Source organism: Panulirus ornatus, chromosome 20 (genome assembly GCF_036320965.1).
Source record: "Panulirus ornatus isolate Po-2019 chromosome 20, ASM3632096v1, whole genome shotgun sequence".
Classification (NCBI taxonomy): Eukaryota; Metazoa; Arthropoda; class Malacostraca; order Decapoda; family Palinuridae; genus Panulirus; species Panulirus ornatus.
This window is the reverse complement of record NC_092243.1, coordinates 41,521,171-41,549,026: the sequence shown is the minus strand read 5'-3', so window position 1 is coordinate 41,549,026 and position 27,856 is coordinate 41,521,171. Positions and strand designations below refer to the sequence as shown.

Genomic DNA, 27,856 nt, shown 5'->3' with positions numbered 1-27,856 from the left:
TGGCCCAACCCATCCCCATACACATGTATATACATACACGTCCACACACGCAAAAATACATACCTATACATCTCAATGTACACATATATATACACACACAGACATATACATATATACACATAATTCATACTGTCTGCCTTTAATCATTCCCATCGCCACCTCACCACACATGGAATAACATCCCCCTCCCCCCTCATGTGTGCAAGGTAGCGCTAGGGAAAGACAACAAAGGCCCCATTCGTTCACACTCAGTCTCTAGCTGTCATGTAATAATGCCCGAAACCACAGCTCCCTTTCCACATCCAGGCCCACAAAACTTTCCATGGTTTACCCCAGACGCTTCACATGCCCTGGTTCAATCCATTGACAGCACGTTGACCCCGGTATACCACATCGTTCCAATTCACTCTATTCCTTGCACGCCTTTCACCCTCCTGCATGTTCAGGCACCGATCACTCAAAATCTTTTTCACTCCATCTTTCCACCTCCAATTTGGTCTCCCACTTCTCCTCGTTCCCTCCACCTCTACACATATATCCTCTTGGTCAATCTTTCCTCACTCATTCTCTCCATGTGACCAAACCATTTCAAAACACCCTCTTCTGCTCTCTCAACCATACTCTTTGTATTTCCACACATCTCTCTTACCCTTACATTACTTACTCGATCAAACCACCTCACACCACATATTGTCCTCAAACATCTCATTTCCAGCACATCCACTCTCCTGCACACAACTCTATCCATAGCCCACGCCTCGCAACCATACAACATTGTTGGAACCACTATTCCTTCAAACATACCCATTTTTGCTTTCCGAGATAATGTTCTCGACTTCCAAACATTCTTCAAGGCTCCCAGGACTTTCGCCCCCTCCCGCACCCTATGATTCACTTCCGCTTCCATGGTTCCATCCGCTGCCAGATCCACTCCCAGATATCTAAAACACTTAATTCCTCCAGTTTTTCTTCATTCAAACTTACCTCCCAATTGACTTGACCCTCAACCCTACTGTACCTAACAACCTTGCTCTTATTCACATTTACTCTTAACTTTCTTCTTTCAAACACTTTACCAAACTCAGTCACCAGCTTCTGCACTTTCTCACATGAATAAGCCACCAGCACTGTATCATCAGCGAACAACAACTGACTCACTTCCCAAGCTCTCTCATCCCCAACAGACTGCATACTTGCCCCTCTTTCCAAAACTCTTGCATTCACCTCCCTAACAACCCCATCCATAAACAAATTAAACAACTATGGAGACATCACACACCCCTGCCGCAAACCTACATTCACTGAGAACCAATCACTTTCCTCTCTTCCTACATGTACACATGCCTTACATCCTCAATAAAAACTTTTCACTGCTTCTAACAACTTGCCTCCCACACCATATATTCTTAATACCTTCCACAGAGCATCTCTATCAACTCTATCATATGCCTTCTCCTGATCCATAAATGGTACATACAAATCCCTTTGCTTTTATAAGTATTTCTCACATACATTCTTCAAAGCAAACACCTGATCCAAACATCCTCTACCACATATGAAACCACACTGTTCTTCCCCAATCTGATGCTCTGTACATGCCCTCACCCTCTCAATCAATACCCACCCATATAATTTACCAGGAATACTCAACAAACTTATACCTCTGTAATTTGAGCACTCACTCTTATCCCCTTTGCCTTTGCACAATGGCACTATGCATGCATTGTGCCAATCCTCAGGCACTTCACCATGACCTATCCATACACTGAATATCCTTACCAACCAATGAACAACACAGTCAACCCCTTTTTTCATAAATTCCACTGCAATACCATCCAAACCCGCTGCCTTGCCTTCACACACCACCCTGATAAAAACACCCTATATCTGCCTCCCTATCATCAAACACATTCAACAAACTTTCAAAATATTCACTCCATCTCCTTCTCACTTCATCATTGCTTGTTATTACCTCCCCATTAGCTGCCTTCACCAATGTTCCAATTTGTTCTCTTGTCTTACACACTTTACTTTTTTTTTTTTTTTTTTTTTTTTTTTTTTAGTCGCTGTCTCCCGCGTTTGCGAGGTAGCACAAGGAAACAGACGAAAAAAATGGCCCAACCCACCCCATACACATGTATATACATACGTCCACACGCGCAAATATACATACCTACACAGCTTTCCATGGTTTACCCCAGATGCTTCACATGCCCCGATTCAATCCACTGACAGCACGTCAACCCCGGTATACCACATCGATCCAATTCACTCTATTCCTTGCCCTCCTTTCACCCTCCTGCATGTTCAGGCCCCGATCACACAAAATTTTTTTCACTCCATCTTTCCACCTCCAATTTGGTCTCCCACTTCTCCTCGTTCCCTCCACCTCCGACACATATATCCTCTTGGTCAATCTTTCCTCACTCATTCTCTCCATGTGCCCAAACCATTTCAAAACACCCTCTTCTGCTCTCTCAACCACGCTCTTTTTATTTCCACACATCTCTCTTACCCTTACGTTACTTACTCGATCAAACCACCTCACACCACACATTGTCCTCAAACATCTCATTTCCAGCACATCCATCCTCCTGCGCACAACTCTATCCATAGCCCACGCCTCGCAACCATACAGCATTGTTGGAACCACTATTCCTTCAAACATACCCATTTTTGCTTTCAGAGATAATGTTCTCGACTTCCACACATTCTTCAAGGCTCCCAGGATTTTCGCCCCCTCCCCAACCCTATGATCCACTTCCGCTTCCATGGTTCCATCTGCTGCCAGATCCACTCCTAGATATCTAAAACACTTTACTTCCTCCAGTTTTTCTCCATTCAAACTTACCTCCCAAATGACTTGACCCTCAACCCTACTGTACCTAATTACCTTGCTCTTATTCACATTTACTCTTAACTTTCTTCTTTCACACACTTTACCAAACTCAGTCACCAGCTTCTGCAGTTTCTCACATGAATCAGCCACCAGCGCTGTATCATCAGCGACCAACAACTGACTCACTTCCCAAGCTCTCTCATCCCCAACAGACTTCATACTTGCCCCTCTTTCCAAAACTCTTGCATTTACCTCCCTAACAACCCCATCCATAAACAAATTAAACAACCATGGAGACATCACACACCCCTGCCGCAAACCTACATTCACTGAGAACCAATCACTTTCCTCTCTTCCTACACGTACACATGCCTTACATCCTCGATAAAAACTTTTCACTGCTTCTAACAACTTGCCTCCCACACCATATATTCTTAATACCTTCCACAGATATATCTATCTGCCTATATACACATATCTCCCCTTCCAGACAAAGTCGTTGTTTCCCTATGGCGATATCGTCTCACTACACGTCTTACTAGCATATGTTTAGAATTCTTTACGCAGGCATTTTTTCCATATTACTATTATGATAATAATGATGATAATAATTATTACAATTATAATAATAATAATAATCATAATAATTATTATTATTATTATTATCATTATTATTATCATTATTATTATTATTAATATTATAATAATAATGATAGTTATGATAATCATTATTATTATTATTTCTTTATTTTTTTTATTTTTTTTTTATACTTTGTCGCTGTCTCCCGCGTTTGCGAGGTAGCGCAAGGAAACAGATGAAAGAAATGGCCCAACCCCCCCCATACACATGTATATACATACGTTCACACACGCAAATATACATACCTACATGGCTTTCCATGGTTTACCCCAGACGCTTCACATGCCTTGATTCAATCCACTGACAGCACGTCAACCCCGGTATACCACATCCATCCAATTCACTCTATTCCTTGCCCTCCTTTCACCCTCCTGCATGTTCAGGCCCCGATCACACAAAATCTTTTTCACTCCATCTTTCCACCTCCAATTTGGTCTCCCTCTTCTCCTCGTTCCCTCCACCTCCGACACATATATCCTCTTGGTCTATCTTTCCTCACTCATTCTCTCCATGTGCCTCCTTCAAAAACATCTTTTTATTCTCCCAAAAATCTTATGATACTCTCTCACCCCAACACTCATTTGCCCTCTTTTTCACGTCTTGCACCTTTCTCTTGACCTCCTCCCGCTTTCTTTTATACATCTCCCAGTCATTTGCACTACTTCCTTGGAAATATCATCCAAATGCCTCTTTCTTCTCTTTCACTAACAATCTAACTTCTTCACCCCACCATTCACCTTTCTCATGCTGCACGCATTTTTTTGTGCAAGCCATCACTACTTCCCAAAATACATTCAATTCCTCCCCCAACCCCCTTATGTCATTTGCTCTCACCTTTTGCCACTCTGCACTCAATATCTCCTGGTACTTCCTCACACAAGTCTCCCTTCCAAGCTCACTTACTCTCACCACTCTCTTCTCCCCAACATTCTCTCTTCTTTTCTGAAAGCCTATACAAATCTTCACCTTCACCTCCACAATATAGTGATCAGACATCCCTCCAGCTGCCCCTTTCAGCACATCAATATCCAAAAGTCTCTCTTTTACACACCTATCAATCAATATGTAATCCAATAATGCCCTCTGGCCATCTCTCCTACTCACATACATATGTATATATCTTCTTTTAAACCAGGTATTCCCAATCGCCAGTCCTTTTTCAGCACACAAACCCACAAGCTCTTCACCATTTCCATAGACAACACTGAACACCTCATGTATACCACTTATTCCCTCAACTGCCACATTACTCACCTTTGCACTCAAATCACCCATCACTATAACCCGATCTCGTGCATCAAAACTACTAACACAATCATTCAGATGCTCCCAAAACACTTGCCTCTCATGATCTTTCTTCTCATCATGATCAGGTGCATAGGCACCAATAATCACCCATCTCTCTCCATCAACTTTCAGTTTTACCCATATCAATCTAAATATTCCGACAACTCCTGCTTCAGGAGGAGTGCTACTCCTTCCTTTGCTCTTGTCCTCTCACTAACCCCTGACTTTACTTCCAAGACATTCCCAAACCACTCTTCCCCTTTACCCTTGAGCTTCATTTCACTCAGAGCCAAAACATCCAGGTTCCATTCCTCAAATATACTACCTATCTCTACTTTCTTCTCATCTTGGTTACATCCACACACATTTAGACACCCCAGTCTGAGCCTTCGAGGAAGATGAGCACTCCCCGCATGACTCCTTCTGTTTCCCCTTTTAGAAATCTAAATACAAAGGTGGGGGGGGGGGTTCTAGCCCCTTGCTCCCGCCCCCTTTAGTCGCCTTCTACGATACGCATGGAATACATAGGAAGTATTCTTTCTCTCCTATCCCCAGGGATAAAAAATAATTATAATAAATAATAATAATAAACAAAATCTTTCACAATTCAAGGGGTAACTAAACTACAGTACACATGTACATTACTGAAACATAACTGTATAATCACTCACAGCTGCACATGCTTATTGCTCCCCTCTGTATAACTGTAACATGAAAAGCCAAATGTATATCACATTATAATATCGACATATCTTTTCATTTCTATAAGTAAAATTATTAAATTTTGCAACAACTATCAAAATAATGTAAGGACTTACAAACTTCAGGAATGCCATGATCTGAAAAGCCAGGAAGAGAAAGAAATCGTTCAGATGTGTCACGACGTTTTAGGGTTGCTCGTGCTGCTTCTTTGGCTTGTAAACTGAAAAAAATCAAACTTTTCAATCTTTCAGGCAAATTCAAATATCCTATGTGTGTTATCATTACATAACTGATAGCTTACAAATTCTTTTTTTCTAACAAAAATACTGAATAATAACTAGTTTCCTGTTAGACATTATGCAGACTTACCAATGAATGTCGGTTTGCAGCAGGGGTGTGTGATGTCTCCATGGTGGTTTAATTTCTTTATGGATGGGGTGGTTAGGGAGGTGAATGCAAGTTTTGGAGAGAGGGGCACGTATGCAGTCTGTTGTGGATGAGAGGGCTTGGGAAGTGAGTCAGTTGTTGTTCACTGATGATACAGCACTGTTAGCTGATTCGGGTGATAAACTGCAAAAGTTGGTGACTGAGATTGGTAAAGTGTGTGAAAGAAGAAAGCTGAGAGTATATGTGAATAAGAGCAAGGTTATTAGGTTATTAGGGTTGAGGGGCAAGTTAATTAGGAGGTAAGTTTAAATGGAGAAAAACTGGAGGAAGTGAATTGTTTTAGATGTCTGGGAGTGGATTTAGCAGTGGATGGAACCATGGAAGCAGAAGTGAGTCACAGGGTAGGGGAGGGGGCGAAGGTTCTGGGAGCACTGAAGAATGTGTGGAAAGTGAGAACATTATCTCGGAAAGCAAAAATAGGTATGTTTGAAGGAACAGTGGTTCCAACAATGTTATATGGCTGCGAGGCATGGGCTATAGAAAGGGTTCTGCAGAGGAGGGTGGATATGTTGGAAATGAAATGTTTGAGGACAACATGTGTTGTGAGGTGGTTTGATTGAGTAAACAATGAAAAGGTAAGAGAGATATGTGGTAATAAAAAGAGTGTGGTTGAGAGATCAGAAGAGGGTGCGTTGAAGTGGTTTGGTCACATGGAGAGAGTGAGAGAGGAAAGATTTACAAAGAGGATATATGTGTCAGAGGGAACGAGAAGAAGGGAGAGGCCACATACGAGGTGGAAGGATGGATTGAAGAAGATTTTGAGAGATCAGGGCCTAAAAATAAAGGAGGGTGAAAGGCGTGCAAGGAACAGAGTGAATTAAAACGATGTGGTATACCAGGGTCGACGTGTTCTCAATGGATTGAACCAGAGCATGTGAAGCGTCTGGGGTAAACAATGGAAAGGTACGTGGGGCCTGGATGTGAAAAGGTAGCAATGGTTTCGGTGCATCACACATGAAAGCTAGAGACTGTGTGAACGAATGTGGCCGTTTGTCTTTTCCTGGCACTACCTCACTTGGGGGGGAGGGATGCTATTTCATATGGTAGGGTGGTAATGGGAATGGATGAAAACAGCAAGTATAAATATGTACAAGCACATATATGTATATGTCTGTGTATATATATATATATATATATATATATATATATATATATATATTTTTTTTTTTTTTCTTGCTTTGTCGCTGTCTCCCGCGTTTGCGAGGTAGCGCGAGGAAACAGACGAAAGAAATGGCCCAACCCACCCCCATACACATGTATATACATACGTCCACACACGCAAATATACATACCTACACAGCTTTCCATGGTTTACCCCAGACGCTTCACATGCCGTTTTAATCCAATGACAGCACGTCAACCCCGGTATACCACATCGATCCAATTCACTCTATTCTTTGCCCTCCTTTCACTCTCCTGCATTTTCAGGCCCCGATCACACAAAATCTTTTTCACTCCATCTTTCCACCTCCAATTTGGTCTCCCACTTCTCCTCGTTCCCTCCACCTCCGACACATATATCCTCTTGGTCAATCTTTCCTCACTCATTCTCTCCATGTGCCCAAACCATTTCAAAACACCCTCTTCTGCTCTCTCAACCACGCTCTTTTTATTTCCACACATAAATGTGAATAAGAGCAAGGTTATTAGGTACAGTAGGGTTGAGGGTCAAGTCAATTGGGAGGTGAGTTTGAATGGAGAAAAACTAGAGGAAGTGAAGTGTTTTAGATATCTGGGAGTGGATCTGGCAGCGGATGGAACCATGGAAGCGGAAGTGGATCATAGGGTGGGGGAGGGGGCGAAAATTCTGGGGGCCTTGAAGAATGTGTGGAAGTCGAGAACATTATCTCGGAAAGCAAAAATGGGTATGTTTGAAGGAATAGTGGTTCCAACAATGTTGTATGGTTGCGAGGCGTGGGCTATGGATAGAGTTGTGCGCAGGAGAATGGATGTTCTGGAAATGAGATGTTTGAGGACAATGTGTGGTGTGAGGTGGTGTGATCAAGTAAGTCACGTAAGGGTAAGAGAGATTTTTTTTTTTTTTATACTTTGTCGCTGTCTCCCGCATTTGCGAGGTAGCGCAAGGAAACAGACGAAAGAAATGGCCCAACCCCCCCATACACATGTATATACATACGTCCACACACGCAAATATACATACCTACACAGCTTTCCATGGTTTACCCCAGACGCTTCACATGCCTTGATTCAATCCACTGACAGCACGTCAACCCCGGTATACCACATCGCTCCAATTCACTCTATTCCTTGCCCTCCTTTCACCCTCCTGCATGTTCAGGCCCCGATCACACAAATTCTTTTTCACTCCATCTTTCCACCTCCAATTTGGTCTCCCTCTTCTCCTCATTCCCTCCACCTCCGACACATATATCCTCTTGGTCAATCTTTCCTCACTCATTCTCTCCATGTGCCCAAACCACTTCAAAACACCCTCTTCTGCTCTCTCAACCACGCTCTTTTTATATCCACACATCTCTCTTACCCTTACGTTACTCACTCGATCAAACCACCTCACACCACACATTGTCCTCAAACATCTCATTTCCAGCACATCCATCCTCCTGCGCACAACTCTATCCATAGCCCACGCCTCGCAACCATACAACATTGTTGGAACCACTATTCCTTCAAACATACCCGTTTTTGCTTTCCAAGAGAATGTTCTCGACTTCCACACATTCTTCCAGGCTCCCAGGATTTTAGCCCCCTCCCCCACCCTATGATCCACTTCCGCTTCCATGGTTCCATCCGCTGCCAGATCCACTCCCAGATATCTAAAACACTTTACTTCCTCCAGTTTTTCTCCATTCAAACTTACCTCCCAATTGACTTGACCCTCAACCCTACTGTACCTAATAACCTTGCTCTTATTCACATTTACTCTTAACTTTCTTCTTTCACACACTTTACCAAACTCAGTCACCAGCTTCTGCACTTTCTCACATGAATCAGCCACCAGCGCTGTATCATCAGTGAACAACAACTGACTCACTTCCCAAGCTCTCTCATCCCCAACAGACTACATACTTGCCCCTCTTTCCAAAACTCTTGCATTCACCTCCCTAACAACCCCATCCATAAACAAATTAAACAACTATGGAGACATCACACACCCCTGCCGCAAACCTACATTCACTGAGAACCAATCACTTTCCTCTCTTCCTACACGTACACATGCCTTACATCCTCGATAAAAACTTTTCACTGCTTCTAACAACTTGCCTCCCACACCATATATTCTTAATACCTTCCATAGAGCATCTCTATCCACTCTATCATATGCCTTCTCCAGATCCATAAATGCTACATACAAATCCATTTGCTTTTCTAAGTATTTCTCACATACATTCTTCAAAGCAAACACCTGATCCACACATCCTCTACCACTTCTGAAACCACACTGCTCTTCCCTAATCTGATGCTCTGTACATGCCTTCACCCTCTCAATCAATACCCTCCCATATAATTTACCAGGAATACTCAACAAACTTATACCTCTGTAATTTGAGCACTCACTCTTATCCCCTTTGCCTTTGTAAAATGGCACTATGCACGCATTCCGCCAATCCTCAGGCACCTCACCATGAATCATACATACATTAAATAACCTTACCAACCAGTCAACAACACAGTCACCCCCTTTTTTTTATAAATTCCACTACAATACCATCCAAACCCGCTGCCTTGCAGGCTTTCATCTTCTGCAATACTTTTATTACCTCTTCTCTGTTTACCAAATCATTTTCCCTAACCCTCTCACTTTGCATACCACCTCGACCAAAACACCCTATATCTGCCACTCTATCATCAAACACATTCAACAAAACTTCAAAATACTCACTCCACCTCCTTCTCACATCACCACTACTTGTTATCACCTCCCCATTAGCCCCCTTCACTGAAGTTCCCATTTGTTCCCTTGTCTTACGCATTTTATTTACCTCCTTCCAAAACATCTTTTTATTCTCCCTAAAATTTAATGATACTCTCTCACCCCAACTCTCATTTGCCCTCTTTTTCACCTCTTGCACCTTTCTCTTAACCTCCTGCCTCTTTCTTTTATACATATCCCACTCATTTGCATTATTTCCCTGCAAATATCATCCAAATGCCTTTCTCTTCTCTTTCACTTCTCTTTACTTCTTCATCCCACTAATAATTTTACTTCTTCATCCCACCACTCATGAGTGAGGAAAGATTGACCAAGAGGATATATGTGTCAGAGGTGGAGGGAACGAGAAGTGGGAGACCAATATGGAGGTGGAAAGATGGAGTGAAAAAGATTTTGAGTGATCGGGGCCTAAACATGCAGGAGGGTGAAAGGTGTGCAATGAATAGAGTGAATTGGAATGATGTGGTATACCGGGATCGATGTGCGGTCAATGGATTGAACCAGGGCATGTGAAGCGTCTGGGGTAAACCATGGAAAGTTCTGTGGGGCCTGGATATGGAAAGGGAGCTGTTGTTTCGGTGCATTATTAAATGACAGCTAGAGATTGAGTGTGAATGAATGGGAGCTTTGTTGTCCTTTCCTAGCGCTACCTCCCACATATGAGGGGGGAGGGGGTTGTTATTTTCATGTGTGGCGAAGTGGCGATGGGAATGAATAAAGGCAGGCGAGGTGGCGATGGGAATGAATAAAGGCAGACAGTATGACTTATGTGTATGTGTATGTATGTATATGTCTGTGTGTGTATATATATATGTATACGTTGAGATGTATAGGTATGTATATTTGCATGTGTGGACGTGTATGTATATACATGTGTATGTGGGTGGGTTGGGCCATTCTTTCGTCTGTTTCCTTGTGCTACCTCGCTAACGAGGGAGACAGCAACAAAGCAAATAAACAAATATGTATGTAAGTAGGAGAGATGGCCATAGAGCGTTATTGGATTACGTGTTAATTGATAGGCACGCGAAAAGAGAGACTTTTTTATGTTAATGTGCTGAGAGGTGCAACTGGAGGGATGTCTGATCATTATCAGGGGAAGATTTGTAGAGGTTTTCAGAAAGAAGAGAGAAAGTTGGGGTAAAGAGAGTGGTGAGAGTAAGTGAGCTTGGGAAGGAGACTTGTGTGAGGAAGTACCAGGAAAGACTGAATACAGAATGGAAAAAGGTGAGAACAAAGGATGTAAGGGGAGTGGGGGAGGAATAAGATATATTTAGGGAAGCATTGATGGCTTGCGCAAAATATGCTTGTGGCATGAGAAGCGTGGGAGGTGGGCAATAAGAAAGGGTGGTGAGTGATGGGATGAAGAAGTAAAATTATCAGTGAAAAAGAAGAGAAAGGCACTTGGATGATTTTTGCAGGGAAATAATGCAAATCAAGAGAAAGATGCAAGAGGTGAAAAAGAGGGAAATGAGAGTTGGGGTGAGAGAGTATCATCAAATTTCAGGGAGAATAAAAGGATGTTTTGGAAGGAGGTAAATAAAGTGTGTAAGACATGGGAACAAATGGGAACTTCAGAAGGGGCTAACAGGGAGGTGATAACAAGTAGTGGTGATGTGACAAGGAGATGGAGTGAGTATTTTGAAGGTTTGTTGAATGTGCTTTCATGACAGAGTGGCAGATATAGGGTGTTTTGGTCAAGGTGGTATGCAAAGTGAGAGGGTTAGGGAAAATGATTTTATATACAGAGAAGAGGTAGTAAAAGCTTTGTGGAAGATGAAAGCCGGCAAGGCAGCGGGTTTCGATGGTATTGCAGTGGAATTTATTAAAAAAAGGGGTGATTGTTTTGTTGACTGGTTGGTAAGGTTATTCAATGTATGTATGACTCATGGTGAGGTGCCTGAGGATTGGAGAAATGTTTGCATAGTGAAATTGTACAAAGGCAAAGGGGATAAGAGTGAGTGCTCAAATTACAGAGGTGTAAGTTTGTTGAGTATTCCTGGTAAATTATATGGGAGGGTATTGATTGAGAGGGTGAAGGCATGTACAGAGCATCAGATTGAGGAAGAGCAGTGTGGTTTCAGAAGTGGTAGAGGATGTGTGGATCAGATGTTTGCTTTGAAGAATGTATGTGAGAAATACTTAGAAAAGCAAATGGATTTGTATGTAGCATTCATGGATCTGGAGAAGGCATATGATAGAGTTGATGGAGATGCTCTATGGAAGGTATTAAGAATATATGGTGTGGGAGGCAAGTTGTTAGAAGCAGTGAAAAGTTTTTATCGAGGATGTAAGGCATGTGTACGTGTATGAAGAGAGGAAAATGATTGGTTCTCAGTGAATGTAGGTTTACGGCAGGTGTGTGTGATGTCTCCATGGTTGTTTAACTAGTTTATGGATGGGGTTGTTAGGGAGGTGAATGCAAGAGTTTTGGAAAGAGGGGCAAGTATGAAGTCTGTTGTGGATGAGAGAGCTTGGGAAGTGAGTCAGTTGTTGTTCGCTGATCATACAGCGCTGGTGGCTGATTCATGTGAGAAACTGCAGAAGCTGGTGACTGAGTTTGGTAAAGTGTGTGAAAGAAGAAAGTTAAGAGTAAATGTGAATACGAGCAAGGTAATTAGGTACAGTAGGGTTGAGGGTCAAGTCAATTGGGAGGTAAGTTTGAATGGAGAAAAACTGGAGGAAGTGAAGTGTTTTAGATATCTGGGAGTGGATCTGGCAGCGGATGGAACCATGGAAGCGGAAGTGGATCATAGGGTGGGGGAGGGGGCGAAAATCCTGGGAGCCTTGAAGAATGTGTGGAAACGAGAACATTATCTCGGAAAGCAAAAATGGGTATGTTTGAAGGAATAGTGGTTCCAACAATGTTGTATGGTTGCGAGGCGTGGGCTATGGATAGAGTTGTGCGCAGGAGGATGGATGTGCTGGAAATTAGATGTTTGAGGACAATGTGTGGTGTGAGGTGGTGTGATCAAGTAAGTAACGTAAGGGTAAGAGAGATGTGTGGAAATAAAAAGAGCATGGTTGAGAGAGCAGAAGAGGGTGTTTTGAAATGGTTTGGGCAAATGGTGAGAATGAGTGAGGAAAGATTGACCAAGAGGATATATGTGTCGGAGGTGGAGGGAACGAGGAGAAGTGGGAGACCATATTGGAGGTGGAAAGATGGAGTGAAAAAGATTTTGTGTGATCGGGGCCTGAACATGCAGGAGGGTGAAAGGAGGGAAAGGAATAGAGTGAATTGGATCGATGTGGTATAGCGGGGTTGACGTGCTGTTAGTGGATTGAATCAGGGCATGTGAAGCGTCTGGGGTAAACCATGGAAAGCTGTGAAGGTATGTATATTTGCGTGTGTGGACGTATGTATATTTATGTGTATAGGGGTGGGTTGGGCCATTTCTTTCGTCTGTTTCCTTGCGCTACCTCGCAAACGCGGGAGACAGCGACAAAGCAAAAAGAATACTTCCCACGCATTCCTCACGTGTCGTGGAAGGCGACTAAAGGGGACGGGAGCGGGGGGCCAGAAACCCTCCCCTCATTGTATTTTGACTTTCTAAAAGAAGAAACAGAAGAAGGAGTCACGCGGGGAGTGCTCATCCTCCTCGAAGGCTCAGATTGGGGAGTCTAAATGTGTGTGGATGTAACCAAGATGAGAAAAAAGGAGAGATAGGTAGTGTGTTTGAGGAAAGGAACCTGGATGTTTTGGCTCTGAGTAAAACAAAGCTCAAGGGCAAAGGGGAAGAGTGGTTTGGGAATGTCTTGGGAGTAAAGTCAGGGGTTAGTGAGAGGACAAGAGAAAGGGAAGGAGTAGCACTACTCCTGAAACAGGAGTTGTGGGAGTATGTGATAGAATGTAAGAAAGTAAATTCTAGATTGATATGGGTAAAACTGAAAGTTGATGGAGAGAGATGGGTGATTATTGGTGCATATGCATCTAGGCATGAGAAGAAAGATCATGAGAGGCAAGTGTTTTGGGAGCAGCTGAATGAGTGTGTTACTGGTTTTGATGCACAAGACCGGGTTATAGTGATGGGTGATTTGAATGCAAAGGTGAGTAATGTGGCAGTTGAGGGAATAATTGGTATACATGGGGTGTTCAGTGTTGTAAATGGAAATGGTGAAGAGCTTGTGGATTTGTGTGCTGAGAAAGGACTGGTGATTGGGAATACCTGGTTTAAAAAGAGAGATATACATAAGTATACGTATGTAAGTAGGAGAGATGACCAGAGAGCGTTATTGGATTACGTGTTAATTGATAGGCGCGCGAAAGAGAGACTTTTCGATGTTAATGTGCTGAGAGGGATGTCTGATCATTATCTCGTGGAGGTGAAGGTGAATATTTGTACGAGTTTTCAGAAAAGAAAAGAGAATGTTGGGGTGAAGAGAGTGGTGAGAGTAAGTGAGCTTGGGAAGGAGACTTGTGTGAGGAAGTACCAGGAGAGACTGAGTACAGACTGGTAAAAGGTGAGAACAAAGGAGGTAAGGGGAGTGGGGGAGGAATGGGATGTATTTAGGGAAGCAATGATGGCTTGCACAAAAGATGCTTGTGGCATGAGAAGTGAGGGAGGTGGGTTGATTAAAAAGGGTATCAAGTGGTGGGGTGAAGAGGTGGGATTATTAGTGAAGGAGAAGAGAGAGGCATTTGGACGATATTTACAGGGAAAAAATGCAAATGAGTGGGAGATGTATAAAAGAAAGAGGCAGGAGGTCAAGAGAAAGGTGAAAGAGGTGAAAAAGAGGGCAAATGAGAGTTGGGGTGAGAGAGTATCATTAAATTTTAGGGAGAATAAAAATATGTTTTGGAAGAAGGTAAATAAAGTGCGTAAGACAAGGGAGCAAATGGGAACTTCAGTGAAGGGGGCTAATGGGGAGGTGATAACAAGTAGTGGTGATGTCAGAAGGAGATGGAGTGAGTATTTTGAAGGTTTGTTGAATGTTTTTGATGATAGAGCGGCAGATATAGGGTGTTTTGGTCGAGGTGGTGTGCAAAGTGAGAGGGTTAGGGAAAATGATTTGGTAAACAGAGAAGAGGTAGTAAAAGCTTTGGGGAAGATGAAAGCCGGCAAGGCAGTGGGTTTGGATGGTATTGCAGTGGAATTTATTAAAAAAGAGGATGACTATATTGTTGACTGGTTTGTAAGGTTATTTAATGTATGTATGATTCATGGTGAGGTGCCTGAGGATTGGCGGAATGCTTGCATAGTGCCATTGTACAAAGGCAAAGGGGATAAGAGTGAGTGCTCAAATTACAGAGGTATAAGTTTGTTGAGTATTCCTGGGAAATTATATGGGAGGGTATTGATTGAGAGGGTGAAGGCATGTACAGAGCATCAGATTGGGAGAGAATAGTGTGGTTTCAGAAGTGGTAGAGGATGTGTGGATCAGGTGTTTGCTTTGAAGAATGTTTGTGAGAAATACTTAGAAAAGCAAATGGATTTGTATGTAGCATTTATGGATCTGGAGAAGGCATATGATAGAGTAGATAGAGATGCTCTGTGGAAGGTATTAAGAATATATGGTGTGGGAGGCAAGTTGTTAGAAGCAGTTAAAAGTTTTTATCGAGGATGTAAGGCGTGTGTACGTGTAGGAAGAGAGGAAAGTGATTGGTTCTCAGTGAATGTAGGTTTGCGGCAGGGGTGTGATGTCTCCATGGTTGTTTAATTTGTTTATGGATGGGGTTGTTAGGGAGGTGAATGCAAGAGTTTTGGAAAGAGGGGCAAGTATGAAGTCTGTTGTGGATGAGAGAGCTTGGGAAGTGAGTCAGTTGTTGTTCGCTGATGATACAGCGCTGGTGGCTGATTCATGTGAGAAACTGCAAAAGCTGGTGACTGAGTTTGGTAAAGTGTGTGAAAGAAGAAAGTTAAGAGTAAATGTGAATAAGAGCAAAGTTATTAGGTACAGTAGGGTTGAGGGTCAAGTAAATTGGGAGATAAGTTTGAATGGAGAAAAACTGGAGGAAGTAAAGTGTTTTAGATATCTGGGAGTGGATCTGGCAGCGGATGGAACCATGGAAGCGGAAGTGGATCATAGGGTTGGGGAGGGGGCGAAAATCCTGGGAGCCTTGAAGAATGTGTGGACGTCAAGAACATTATCTCGGAAAGCAAAAATGGGTATGTTTGAAGGAATAGTGGTTCCAACAATGTTGTATGGTTGCGAGGCGTGGGCAATGGATAGAGTTGTGCGCAGGAGGATGGATGTGCTGGAAATGAGATGTTTGAGGACAATGTGTGGTGTGAGGTGGTTTGATCGAGTAACGTAAGGATAAGAGAGATGTGTGGAAATAAAAAGAGCGTGGTTGAGAGAGCAGAAGAGGATGTTTTGAAATGGTTTGGCCACATGGCGAGAATGAGTGAGGAAAGATTGACCAAGAGGATATATGTGTCGGAGGTGGAGGGAACGAGGAGAAGTGGGAGACCAAATTGGAGGTGGAAAGATGGAGTGAAGAAGATTTTGTGTGATCGGGGCCTGAACATGCAGGAGGGTGAAAGGAGGGCAAGGAATAGAGTGAATTGGATGGATGTGGTATACCGGGGTTGACATGCTGTCAGTGGATTGAATCAGGGCATGTGAAGCGTCTGGGGTAAACCATGGAAAGCTGTGTAGGTATGTATATTTGCGTGTGTGGACGTATGTATATACATGTGTATGGGGGTGGGTTGGGCCATTTCTTTCATCTGTTTCCTTGCGCTACCTCGCAAACGCGGGAGACAGCGACAAAGTATAATAAAAAAAAAATAATATACATATATATATATATATATATATATATATATATATCTTTCTTTCTTTCTTTCATACTATTCGCCATTTTCCGCATTAGCGAGGTAGCGTTTAGAACAGAGGACTTTTCACTGCTATATATATATAGGGTTGATAGAGATACTTTGTAGAAGGTATTAAGAGTACATGGTGTGGGAGGTAAGTTCCTAGAAGTGAAAAGTTTTTATCAAGGATGTAAGGCATGTGTACGTGTAGGGGAGAGTGGAAAGTGATTGGTTCAAAGTGAATGTAGGTTTGTGGCAGGGATGTGTGATGTCTCCATGGTTGTTTAATTTGTTTATGGATGGGGTTGTTAGGGAGGTAAATGCAGGGATTTTGGAGAGAGGGGCAAGTATGCAGTCCGTTGTGGATGACAGGGCTTGGGAAGTTAGTTGTTGTTCGATGATGATACACGCTGTGGCTGATTCAGGTGAGGAACTGCAGAAATTGGTGACTGAGTTTGGTAGTGTAAAAGAAGAAAGCTGAGAGTAAATATGAATGTGAATGGAGCAAGGTTATTAGGTTCAGTAGGGTTGAAGGACTAGTTAACTGGGAGGCAAGTTTGAATGGAGAAACAGTGGAGGAAGTGAAGTGTTTTAGATATCTGTTAGTGGATTTAGCAGCAAATGGAACCATGGAAGCGGAAGTGAGTCACAGGGTGGGGAGCGTTGAAGAATGTGTGGAAGGCGAGAACGTTATCTCGGAGAGCAAAAGTGGGTATGTTTGAAGGATTAGTAGTTCCAACAATGTTATATGGTTGTGAGGTATGAGCTATATATAGGGTTGTGCGGAGGAGGGTGGATGTGTTGGAAATGAAATGTTTGTGGACAATATGTGGTGTGAGGGAGTTTGATCGAGTAAGTAATCAAAAGGGCAAGTGAAATGTGTGGTTGAGAGAGCAGAAGATGGTGTGTTGAAATGGTTTGGTCACATGGAGAGAATGAGTGAGGAAAGATTGACAAAGAGGATATACGTGTCAGTGATAGAGAGAATGAGGATAAGCGGGAGACCAAATTGGAGGCAGAAGGATGGAGTGAAAAAGATTTTGGGCGATCGGGGCCTGAACATGCAGGAGGGTGAAAGGCGTGCAAGGAATAGAGTGAACTGGAACGATGTGGTATACCTGGGTGGACGTGCTGTCAATAGATTGAACCAGGGCATGTGAAGCATCTGGGGTAAACCATGGAAAGTGTGTGGGGCCTGGATGTGGAAAGGGAGCTGTGGTTTCGATGCATTATACATGACAGCTAGAGAGTGAGTGTGAACGAATGTGGCCTTTGTTGTCTTTTCCTAGCGCTACCTCGCGCGCTGGGGGGAGGGGGGTGCTATTTCACGTGTGGTGGGGTGGCAACGAGAATGGATGAAGGCAGCAAGTATGAATATGTGCATGTGTATATATGTGTATGTATATGCTGAAATGTACTTGTATGTATATGTGCGCATGTGGATGTGTATGTATATACATGTGTTTGTAGGTGGGTTGGGCAATTCTTTCGTCTGTTTCCTTGCACTACCTCGCTGACGCGGGAGACGGCGATTATGTATAATAAATAAATATAAATATTTATTATTATTATTATACTTTGTCGCTGTCTCCCGCGTTTGCGAGGTAGCGCAAGGAAACAGACGAAAGAAATGGCCCAACCCCCCCCATACACATGTATAAACATACGCCCACACACGCAAATATACATACCTACACAGCTTTCCATTGTTTACCCCAGACGCTTCGCATGCCTTGATTCAATCCACTGACAGCACGTCAACCCCGGTATACCACATCGCTCCAATTCACTCTATTCCTTGCCCTCCTTTCACCCTCCTGCATGTTCAGGCCCCGATCACACAAAATCTTTTTCACTCCATCTTTCCACCTCCAATTTGGTCTCCCTCTTCTCCTTGTTCCCTCCACCTCCGACACATATATCCTCTTGGTCAATCTTTCCTCACTCATCCTCTCCATATGCCCAAACCACTTCAAAACACCCTCTTCTGCTCTCTCAACCACGCTCTTTTTATTTCCACACATCTCTCTTACCCTTACGTTGCTCACTCGATCAAACCACCTCACACCACACATTGTCCTCAAACATCTCATTTCCAGCACATCCATCCTCCTGCGCACAACTCTATCCATAGCAAACGCCTCGCAACCATACAACATTGTTGGAACCACTATTCCTTCAAACATACCCATTTTTGCTTTCCGAGATAATGTTCTCGACTTCCACACATTCTTCAAGGCCCCCAGGATTTTCGCCCCCTCCCCCACCCTATGATCCACCTCCGCTTCCATGGTTCCATCCGCTGCCAGATCCACTCCCAGATATCTAAAACACTTCACTTCCTCCAGTTTTTCTCCATTCAAACTCACCTCCCAATTGACTTGACCCTCAACCCTACTGTACCTAATAACCTTGCTCTTATTCACATTTACTCTTAACTTTCTTCTTCCACATACTTTTCCATACTCAGTCACCAGCTTCTGCAGTTTCTCACATGAATCAGCCACCAGCACTGTATCATCAGCGAACAACAACTGACTCACTTCCCAAGCTCTCTCATCCACAACAGACTTCATACTTGCCCCTCTTTCCAAAACTCTTGCATTTACCTCCCTAACAACCCCATCCATAAACAAATTAAACAACCATGGAGACATCACACACCCCTGCCGCAAACCTACATTCACTAAGAACCAATCACTTTCCTCTCTTCCTACACGTACACATGCCTTACATCCTCGATAAAAACTTTTCACTGCTTCTAACAACTTGCCTCCCACACCATATATTCTTAATACCTTCCACAGAGCATCTCTATCAACTCTATCATATGCCTTCTCCAGATCCATAAATGCTACATACAAATCCATTTGCTTTTCTAAGTATTTCTCACATATATTCTTCAAAGCAAACACCTGATCCACACATCCTCTACCACTTCTGAAATACACTGCTCTTCCCCAATCTGATGCTCTGTACATGCCTTCACCCTCTCAATCAATACCCTCCCATATAATTTACCAGGAATACTCAACAAACTTATACCTCTGTAATTTGAGCACTCACTCTTATCCCCTTTGCCTTTGTACAATGGCACTATGCACGCATTCCGCCAATCCTCAGGCACCTCACCATGAGTCATACATACATTAAATAACCTTACCAACCAGTCAACAATACAGTCACCCCCTTTTCTAATAAATTCCACTGCAATACCATCCAAACCTGCTGCCTTGCCGGCTTTCATCTTCCGCAAAGCTTTCACTACCTCTTCTCTGTTTACCAAATCATTTTCCCTAACCCTAACTTTGCACACCACCTCGACCAAAACACCCTATATCTGCCACTCTATCATCAAACACATTCAACAAACCTTCAAAATACTCACTCCATCTCCTTCTCACATCACCACTACTTGTTATCACCTCCCCATTTGCGCCATTCACTGAAGTTCCCATTTGCTCCCTTGTCTTATGCACTTTATTTACCTCCTTCCAGAACATCTTTTTATTCTCCCTAAAATTTAATGATACTCTCTCACCCCAACTCTCATTTGCCCTTTTTTTTCACCTCTTGCACCTTTCTCTTGACCTCCTGTCTCTTTCTTTTATACATCCCCCACTCAATTGCATTTTTTCCCTGCAAAAATCGTCCAAATGCCTCTCTCTTCTCTTTCACTAATACTCTTACTTCTTCATCCCACCACTCACTACCCTTTCTAATCAACCCACCTCCCACTCTTCTCATGCCACAAGCATCTTTTGCGCAATCCATCACTGATTCCCTAAATACATCCCATTCCTCCCCCACTCCCCTTACTTCCATTGTTCTCACCTTTTTCCATTCTGTACTCAGTCTCTCCTGGTACTTCCTCATACAGGTCTCCTTCTCAAGCTCACTTACTCTCACCACCCTCTTCACCCCAACATTCACTCTTCTTTTCTGAAAACCCATACAAATCTTCACCTTAGCCTCCACAAGATAATGATCAGACATCCCTCCAGTTGCACCTCTCAGCACATTAACATCCAAAAGTCTCTCTTTCGCACGCCTGTCAATTAACACGTAATCCAATAACGCTCTCTGGCCATCTCTCCTACTTACATAAGTATACTTATGTATATCTCGCTTTTTAAACCAGGTATTCCCAATCATCAGTCCTTTTTCAGCACATAAATCTACAAGCTCTTCACCATTTCCATTTACAACACTGAACACCCCATGTATACCAATTATTCCCTCAACTGCCACATTACTCACCTTTGCATTCAAATCACCCATCACTATAACCCGGTCTCGTGCATCAAAACCACTAACACACTCATTCAGCTGCTCCCAAAACACTTGCCTCTCTTGATCTTTCTTCTCATGCCCAGGTGCATATGCACCAATAATCACCCACCTCTCTCCATCAACTTTCAGTTTTACCCATATTAATCGAGAATTTACTTTCTTACACTCTATCACATACTCCCACAACTCCTGTTTCAGGAGTATTGCTACTCCTTCCCTTGCTCTTGTCCTCTCACTAACCCCTGACTTTACTCCCCAGACATTCCCAAACCACTCTTCCCCTTTACCCTTGAGTTTCGTTTCACTCAGAGCCAAAACATCCAGGTTCCTTTCCTCAAACATACTACCTATCTCTCCTTTTTTCACATCTTGGTTACATCCACACACATTTAGGCACCCCACTCTGAGCCTTCGAGGAGGATGAGCACTCCCCGCGTGACTCCTTCTTCTGTTTCCCATTTTAGAAAGTTAATACAAGGAGGGGAGGATTTCTGGCCCCCCGCTCCCGTCCCCTCTAGTCGCTTTCTACGACACGCGAGGAATATAAATATATATATATATATATATATATATATATATTTGCTTTGTCGCTGTCTGCCGCGTTTGCGAGGCAGCGCAAGGAAACAGACGAAAGAAATGGCCCAACCCACCCCCATACACATGTATATACATATGTCCACACACGCAAACATACATACCTACACAGCTTTCCATGGTTTACCCCAGACGCTTCACATGCCCTGATTCAATCCACTGACAGCACGTCAACCCCGGTATACCACATCGATCCAATTCACCCTATTCCTTGCCCTCCTTTCACTCTCCTGCATGTTCAGGCCTCGATCACACAAAATCTTTTTCACTCCATCTTTCCACCTCCAAGTTGGTCTCCCACTTCTCCTCGTTCCCTCCACCTCCAACACATATATCCTCTTGGTCAATCTTTCCTCACTCATTCTCTCCATGTGACCAAACCATTTCAAAACACCCTCTTCTGCTCTCTCAACCACGCTCTTTTTTATTTCCACACATCTCTCTTACCCTTACGTTACTTACTCGATCATACCACCTCACACCACACATTGTCCTCAAACATCTCATTTCCAGCACATCCATCCTCCTGCGCACAACTCTATCCATAGCCCACGCCTTGCAACCATACAACATTGTTGGAACCACTATTCCTTCGAACATACCCATTTTTGCTTTCCGAGATAATGTTTTCGACTTCCACAAATTCTTCAAGGCTCCCAGGATTTTCGCCCCCTCCCCCACCCTATGATCCACTTCCGCTTCCATGGTTCCATCCACTGCCAGATCCACTCCCAGATATCTAAAACACTTTACTTCCTCCAGTTTTTCTCCATTCAAACTTACCTCCCAATTGACTTGACCCTCAACCCTACTGTACCTAATTACCTGTACCTAATATATATATATATATATATATATATATATATATATATATATATATATATATATATATATATATCCCTGGGGATAGGGGATTAAGAATACTTCCCACGTATTCCCTGCGTGTCGTAGAAGGCGACTAAAAGGGGAGGGAGCGGGGGGCTGGAAATCCTCCCCTCTCGTTTTTTTTTTAATTTTCCAAAAGAAGGAACAGAGAATTGGGCCAGGTGAGGGTATTCCCTCAAAGGCCCAGTCCTCTGTTCTTAATGCTACCTCGCTAACGCGGGAAATGGCGAATAGTTTAAAAGAAATAAAAAGATATATATATATATATATATATATATATATATATGTATATATATATATATAGAGCAAGGTTATTAGGTACAGTAGGGTTGAGGGTCAAGTCAATTGGGAGGTGAGTTTGAATGGAGAAAAACTGGAGGAAGTGAAGTGTTTTAGATATCTGGGAGTGGATCTGGCAGCGGATGGAACCATGGAAGCGGAAGTGCATCATAGGGTGGGGGAGGGGGCGAAAATTCTGGGGGCCTTGAAGAATGTGTGGAAGTCGAGAACATTATCTCGGAAAGCAAAAATGGGTATGTTTGAAGGAATAGTGGTTCCAACAATGTTGTATGGTTGCGAGGCGTGGGCTATGGATAGAGTTGTGCGCAGGAGGATGGATGTGCTGGAAATGAGATGTTTGAGGACAATGTGTGGTGTGAGGTGGTTTGATCGAGTGAGTAACGTAAGGGTAAGAGAGACGTGTGGAAATAAAAAGAGCGTGGTTGAGAGAGCAGAAGAGGGTGTTTTGAAGTGGTTTGGGCACATGGAGAGGATGAGTGAGGAAAGATTGACCAAGAGGATATATGTGTTGGAGGTGGAGGGAACGAGGAGAAGAGGGAGACCAAATTGGAGGTGGAAAGATGGAGTGAAAAAGATTTTGTGTGATCGGGGCCTGAACATGCAGGAGGGTGAAAGGAGGGCAAGGAATAGAGTGAATTGGAGCGATGTGGTATACCGGGGTTGACGTGCTGTCAGTGGATTGAATCAAGGCATGTGAAGCGTCTGGGGTAAACCATGGAAAGCTGTGTAGGTATGTATATTTGCGTGTGTGGACGTATGTATATACATGTGTATGGGGGGGGGCCATTTCTTTCGTCCGTTTCCTTGCGCTACCTCGCAAACGCGGGAGACAGCGACAAAGTATAATAAATAAATATAAATATTTTTTTTTTTTTTTTTTTTTTTTTTTTTTTATACTTTGTCGCTGTCTCCCGGGTTTGCGAGGTAGCGCAAGGAAACAGACGAAAGAAATGGCCCAACCCCCCCCCATACACATGCACATACACACGTCCACACACGCAAATATACATACCTACACAGCTTTCCATGGTTTACCCCAGACGCCTCACATGCCTTGATTCAATCCACTGACAGCACGTCAACCCCTGTATACCACATCGCTCCAATTCACTCTATTCCTTGCCCTCCTTTCACCCTCCTGCATGTTCAGGCCCCGATCACACAAAATCTTTTTCACTCCATCTTTCCACCTCCAATTTGGTCTCCCTCTTCTCCTCGTTCCCTCCACCTCCGACACATATATCCTCTTGGTCAATCTTTCCTCACTCATTCTCTCCATGTGCCCAAACCATTTCAAAACACCCTCTTCTGCTCTCTCAACAACGCTCTTTTTATTTCCACACATCTCTCTTACCCTTACGTTACTTACTCGATCAAACCACCTCACACCACACATTGTCCTCAAACATCTCATTTCCAGCACATCCATCCTCCTGCGCACAACTCTATCCATAGCCCACGCCTCGCAACCATACAACATTGTTGGAACCACTATTCCTTCAAACATACCCATTTTTGCTTTACGAGATAATGTTCTCGACTTCCACACATTTTTCAAGGCTCCCAAAATTTTCGCCCCCTCCCCCACCCTATGATCCACTTCCGCTTCCATGGTTCCATCCGCTGACAGATCCACTCCCAGATATCTAAAAACACTTCACTTCCTCCAGTTTTTCTCCATTCAAACTCACCTCCCAATTGACTTGACCCTCAACCCTACTGTACCTAATAACCTTGCTCTTATTCACATTTACTCTTAACTTTCTTCTTCCACACACTTTACCAAACTCAGTCACCAGCTTCTGCAGTTTCTCACATGAATCAGCCACCAGCGCTGTATCATCAGCGAACAACAACTGACTCACTTCCCAAGCTCTCTCATCCCCAACAGACTTCATACTTGCCCCTCTTTCCAGTACTCTTGCATTTACCTCCCTAACAACCCCATCCATAAACAAATTAAACAACCATGGAGACATCACACACCCCTGCCGCAAACCTACATTCACTGAGAACCAATCACTTTCCTCTCTTCCTACACGTACACATGCCTTACATCCTCGATAAGAACTTTTCACTGCTTCTAACAACTTGCCTCCCACACCATATATTCTTAATACCTTCCACAGAGCATCTCTATCAACTCTATCATATGCCTTCTCCAGATCCATAAATGCTACATACAAATCCATTTGCTTTTCTAAGTATTTCTCACATACATTCTTCAAAGCAAACACCTGATCCACACATCCTCTACCACTTCTGAAACCGCACTGCTCTTCCCCAATCTGATGCTCTGTACATGCCTTCACCCTCTCAATCAATACCCTCCCATATAATTTACCAGGAATACTCAACAAACTTATACCTCTGTAATTTGAGCACTCACTCTTATCCCCTTTGCCTTTGTACAATGGCACTATGCACGCATTCCGCCAATCCTCAGGCACCTCACCATGAGTCATACATACATTAAATAACCTTACCAACCAGTCAACAATACAGTCACCCCCTTTTTTAATAAATTCCACTGCAATACCATCCAAGCCTGCTGCCTTGCCGGCTTTCATCTTCCGCAAAGCTTTTACTACCTCTTCTCTGTTTACCAAATCATTTTCCCTAACCCTCTCACTTTGCACACCACCTCGACGAAAACACCCTATATCTGCCACTCTGTCAACAGACACATTCAACAAACCTTCAAAATACTCATTCCATCTCCTTCTCACATCACCACTACTTGTTATCACCTCCCCATTTACGCCCTTCACTGAAGTTCCCATTTGCTCCCTTGTCTTACGCACCCTATTTACCTCCTTCCAGAACATCTTTTTATTCTCCCTAAAATTTACTGATAATCTCTCACCCCAACTCTCATTTGCCCTTTTTTTCACCTCTTGCACCTTTCTCTTGACCTCCTGTCTCTTTCTTTTATACTTCTCCCACTCAATTGCATTTTTTCCCTGCAAAAATCGTCCAAATGCCTCTCTCTTCTCTTTCACTAATACTCTTACTTCTTCATCCCACCACTCACTACCCTTTCTAAACAGCCCACCTCCCACTCTTCTCATGCCACAAGCATCTTTTGCGCAATCCATCACTGATTCCCTAAATACATCCCATTCCTCCCCCACTCCCCTTACTTCCATTGTTCTCACCTTTTTCCATTCTGTACACATATAAATATATATATATAAATATAAATATATATATATATATATATATATATATATATATATATATATATATATATATATATATATGTCTGTGTATGTATATGCAAGTATACATTGAAATGTATATGTATGTATATATGCGTGTGTGATTTATGTATATACATGTGTATGTGGGTGGGTTGGGCCATTTCCTCCTCTGTTTCCTTGCCCTCCCTCGCTAATGCAGGAGACAGCAGTTAAGTATAATAAATATAAATAAATATTCATATTTTTCATACTTGATTGCCGTCTCCTGCAGCAGTGAGGTAGTGCCAGGAAACTTACAAAGAACGGCCCATCCACTCATATATACATATATATATACGTAAACGCCCATGCACCCACATATACATACACATATATAGACACATGTACATACACAATTGAGTGGGAGAAGTATAAAAGAAAGAGACAGGAGGTCAAGAGAAAGGTGCAAGAGGTGAAAAAAAGGGCAAATGAGAGTTGGGGTGAGAGACTATCAGTAAATTTTAGGGAGAATAAAAAGATGTTCTGGAAGGAGGTAAATAGGGTGCGTAAGACAAGGGAGCAAATGGGAACTTCAGTGAAGGGCGTAAATGGGGAGGTGATAACAAGTAGTGGTGATGTGAGAAGGAGATGGAATGAGTATTTTGAAGGTTTGTTGAATGTGTCTGATGACAGAGTGGCAGATATAGGGTGTTTTGGTCGAGGTGGTGTGCAAAGTGAGAGGGTTAGGGAAAATGATTTGGTAAACAGAGAAGAGGTAGTAAAAGCTTTGCGGAAGATGAAAGCCGGCAAGGCAGCAGGTTTGGATGGTATTGCAGTGGAATTTATTAAAAAAGGGGGTGACTGTATTGTTGACTGGTTGGTAAGGTTATTTAATGTATGTATGACTCATGGTGAGGTGCCTGAGGATTGGCGGCATGCGTGCATAGTGCCATTGTACAAAGGCAAAGGGGATAAGAGTGAGTGCTCAAATTACAGAGGTATAAGTTTGTTGAGTATTCGTGGTAAATTATATGGGAGGGTATTGATTGAGAGGGTGAAGGCATGTACAGAGCATCAGATTGGGGAAGAGCAGTGCGGTTTCAGAAGTGGTAGAGGATGTGTGGATCAGGTGTTTGCTTTGAAGAATGTATGTGAGAAATACTTAGAAAAGCAAATGGATTTGTATGTAGCATTTATGGATCTGGAGAAGGCATATGATAGAGTTGATAGAGATGCTCTGTGGAAGGTATTAAGAATATATGGTGTGGGAGGCAAGTTGTTAGAAGCAGTGAAAAGTTTTTATCGAGGATGTAAGGCATGTGTACGTGTAGGAAGAGAGGAAAGTGATTGGTTCTCAGTGAATGTAGGTTTGCGGCAGGGGTGTGTGATGTCTCCATGGTTGTTTAATTTGTTTATGGATGGGGTTGTTAGGGAGGTAAATGCAAGAGTCCTGGAAAGAGGGGCAAGTATGAAGTCTGTTGGGGATGAGAGAGCTTGGGAAGTGAGTCAGTTGTTGTTCGCTGATGATACAGCGCTGGTGGCTGATTCATGTGAGAAACTGCAGAAGCTGGTGACTGAGTTTGGTAAAGTGTGTGGAAGAAGAAAGTTAAGAGTAAATGTGAATAAGAGCAAGGTTATTAGGTACAGTAGGGTTGAGGGTCAAGTCAATTGGGAGGTGAGTTTGAATGGAGAAAAACTGGAGGAAGTGAAGTGTTTTAGATATCTGGGAGTGGATCTGTCAGCGGATGGAACCATGGAAGCGGAAGTGGATCATAGGGTGGGGGAGGGGGCGAAAATTTTGGGAGCCTTGAAGAATGTGTGGAAGTCGAGAACATTATCTCGGAAAGCAAAAATGGGTATGTTTGAAGGAATAGTGGTTCCAACAATGTTGTATGGTTGCGAGGCGTGGGCTATGGATAGAGTTGTGCGCAGGAGGATGGATGTGCTGGAAATGAGATGTTTGAGGACAATGTGTGGTGTGAGGTGGTTTGATCGAGTAAGTAACGTAAGGGT

The 27,856-nt window shown here is 43.1% G+C and overlaps 1 protein-coding gene across 1 annotated transcript in view; it reads right to left on the bottom strand.

Moving 5' to 3' along the window:
• Positions 1 to 27,856, bottom strand: part of Mekk1 (mitogen-activated protein kinase kinase kinase 4) — a 1,037,736-nt gene that overhangs the window by 969,763 nt on the left and 40,117 nt on the right. Inside the window, exon 3 of the mRNA XM_071674802.1 lies at positions 5,585 to 5,688. Within this exon, the coding sequence (XP_071530903.1) occupies positions 5,585 to 5,688 (104 nt within the window). The remainder of the gene's footprint in view (positions 1 to 5,584; positions 5,689 to 27,856) is intronic.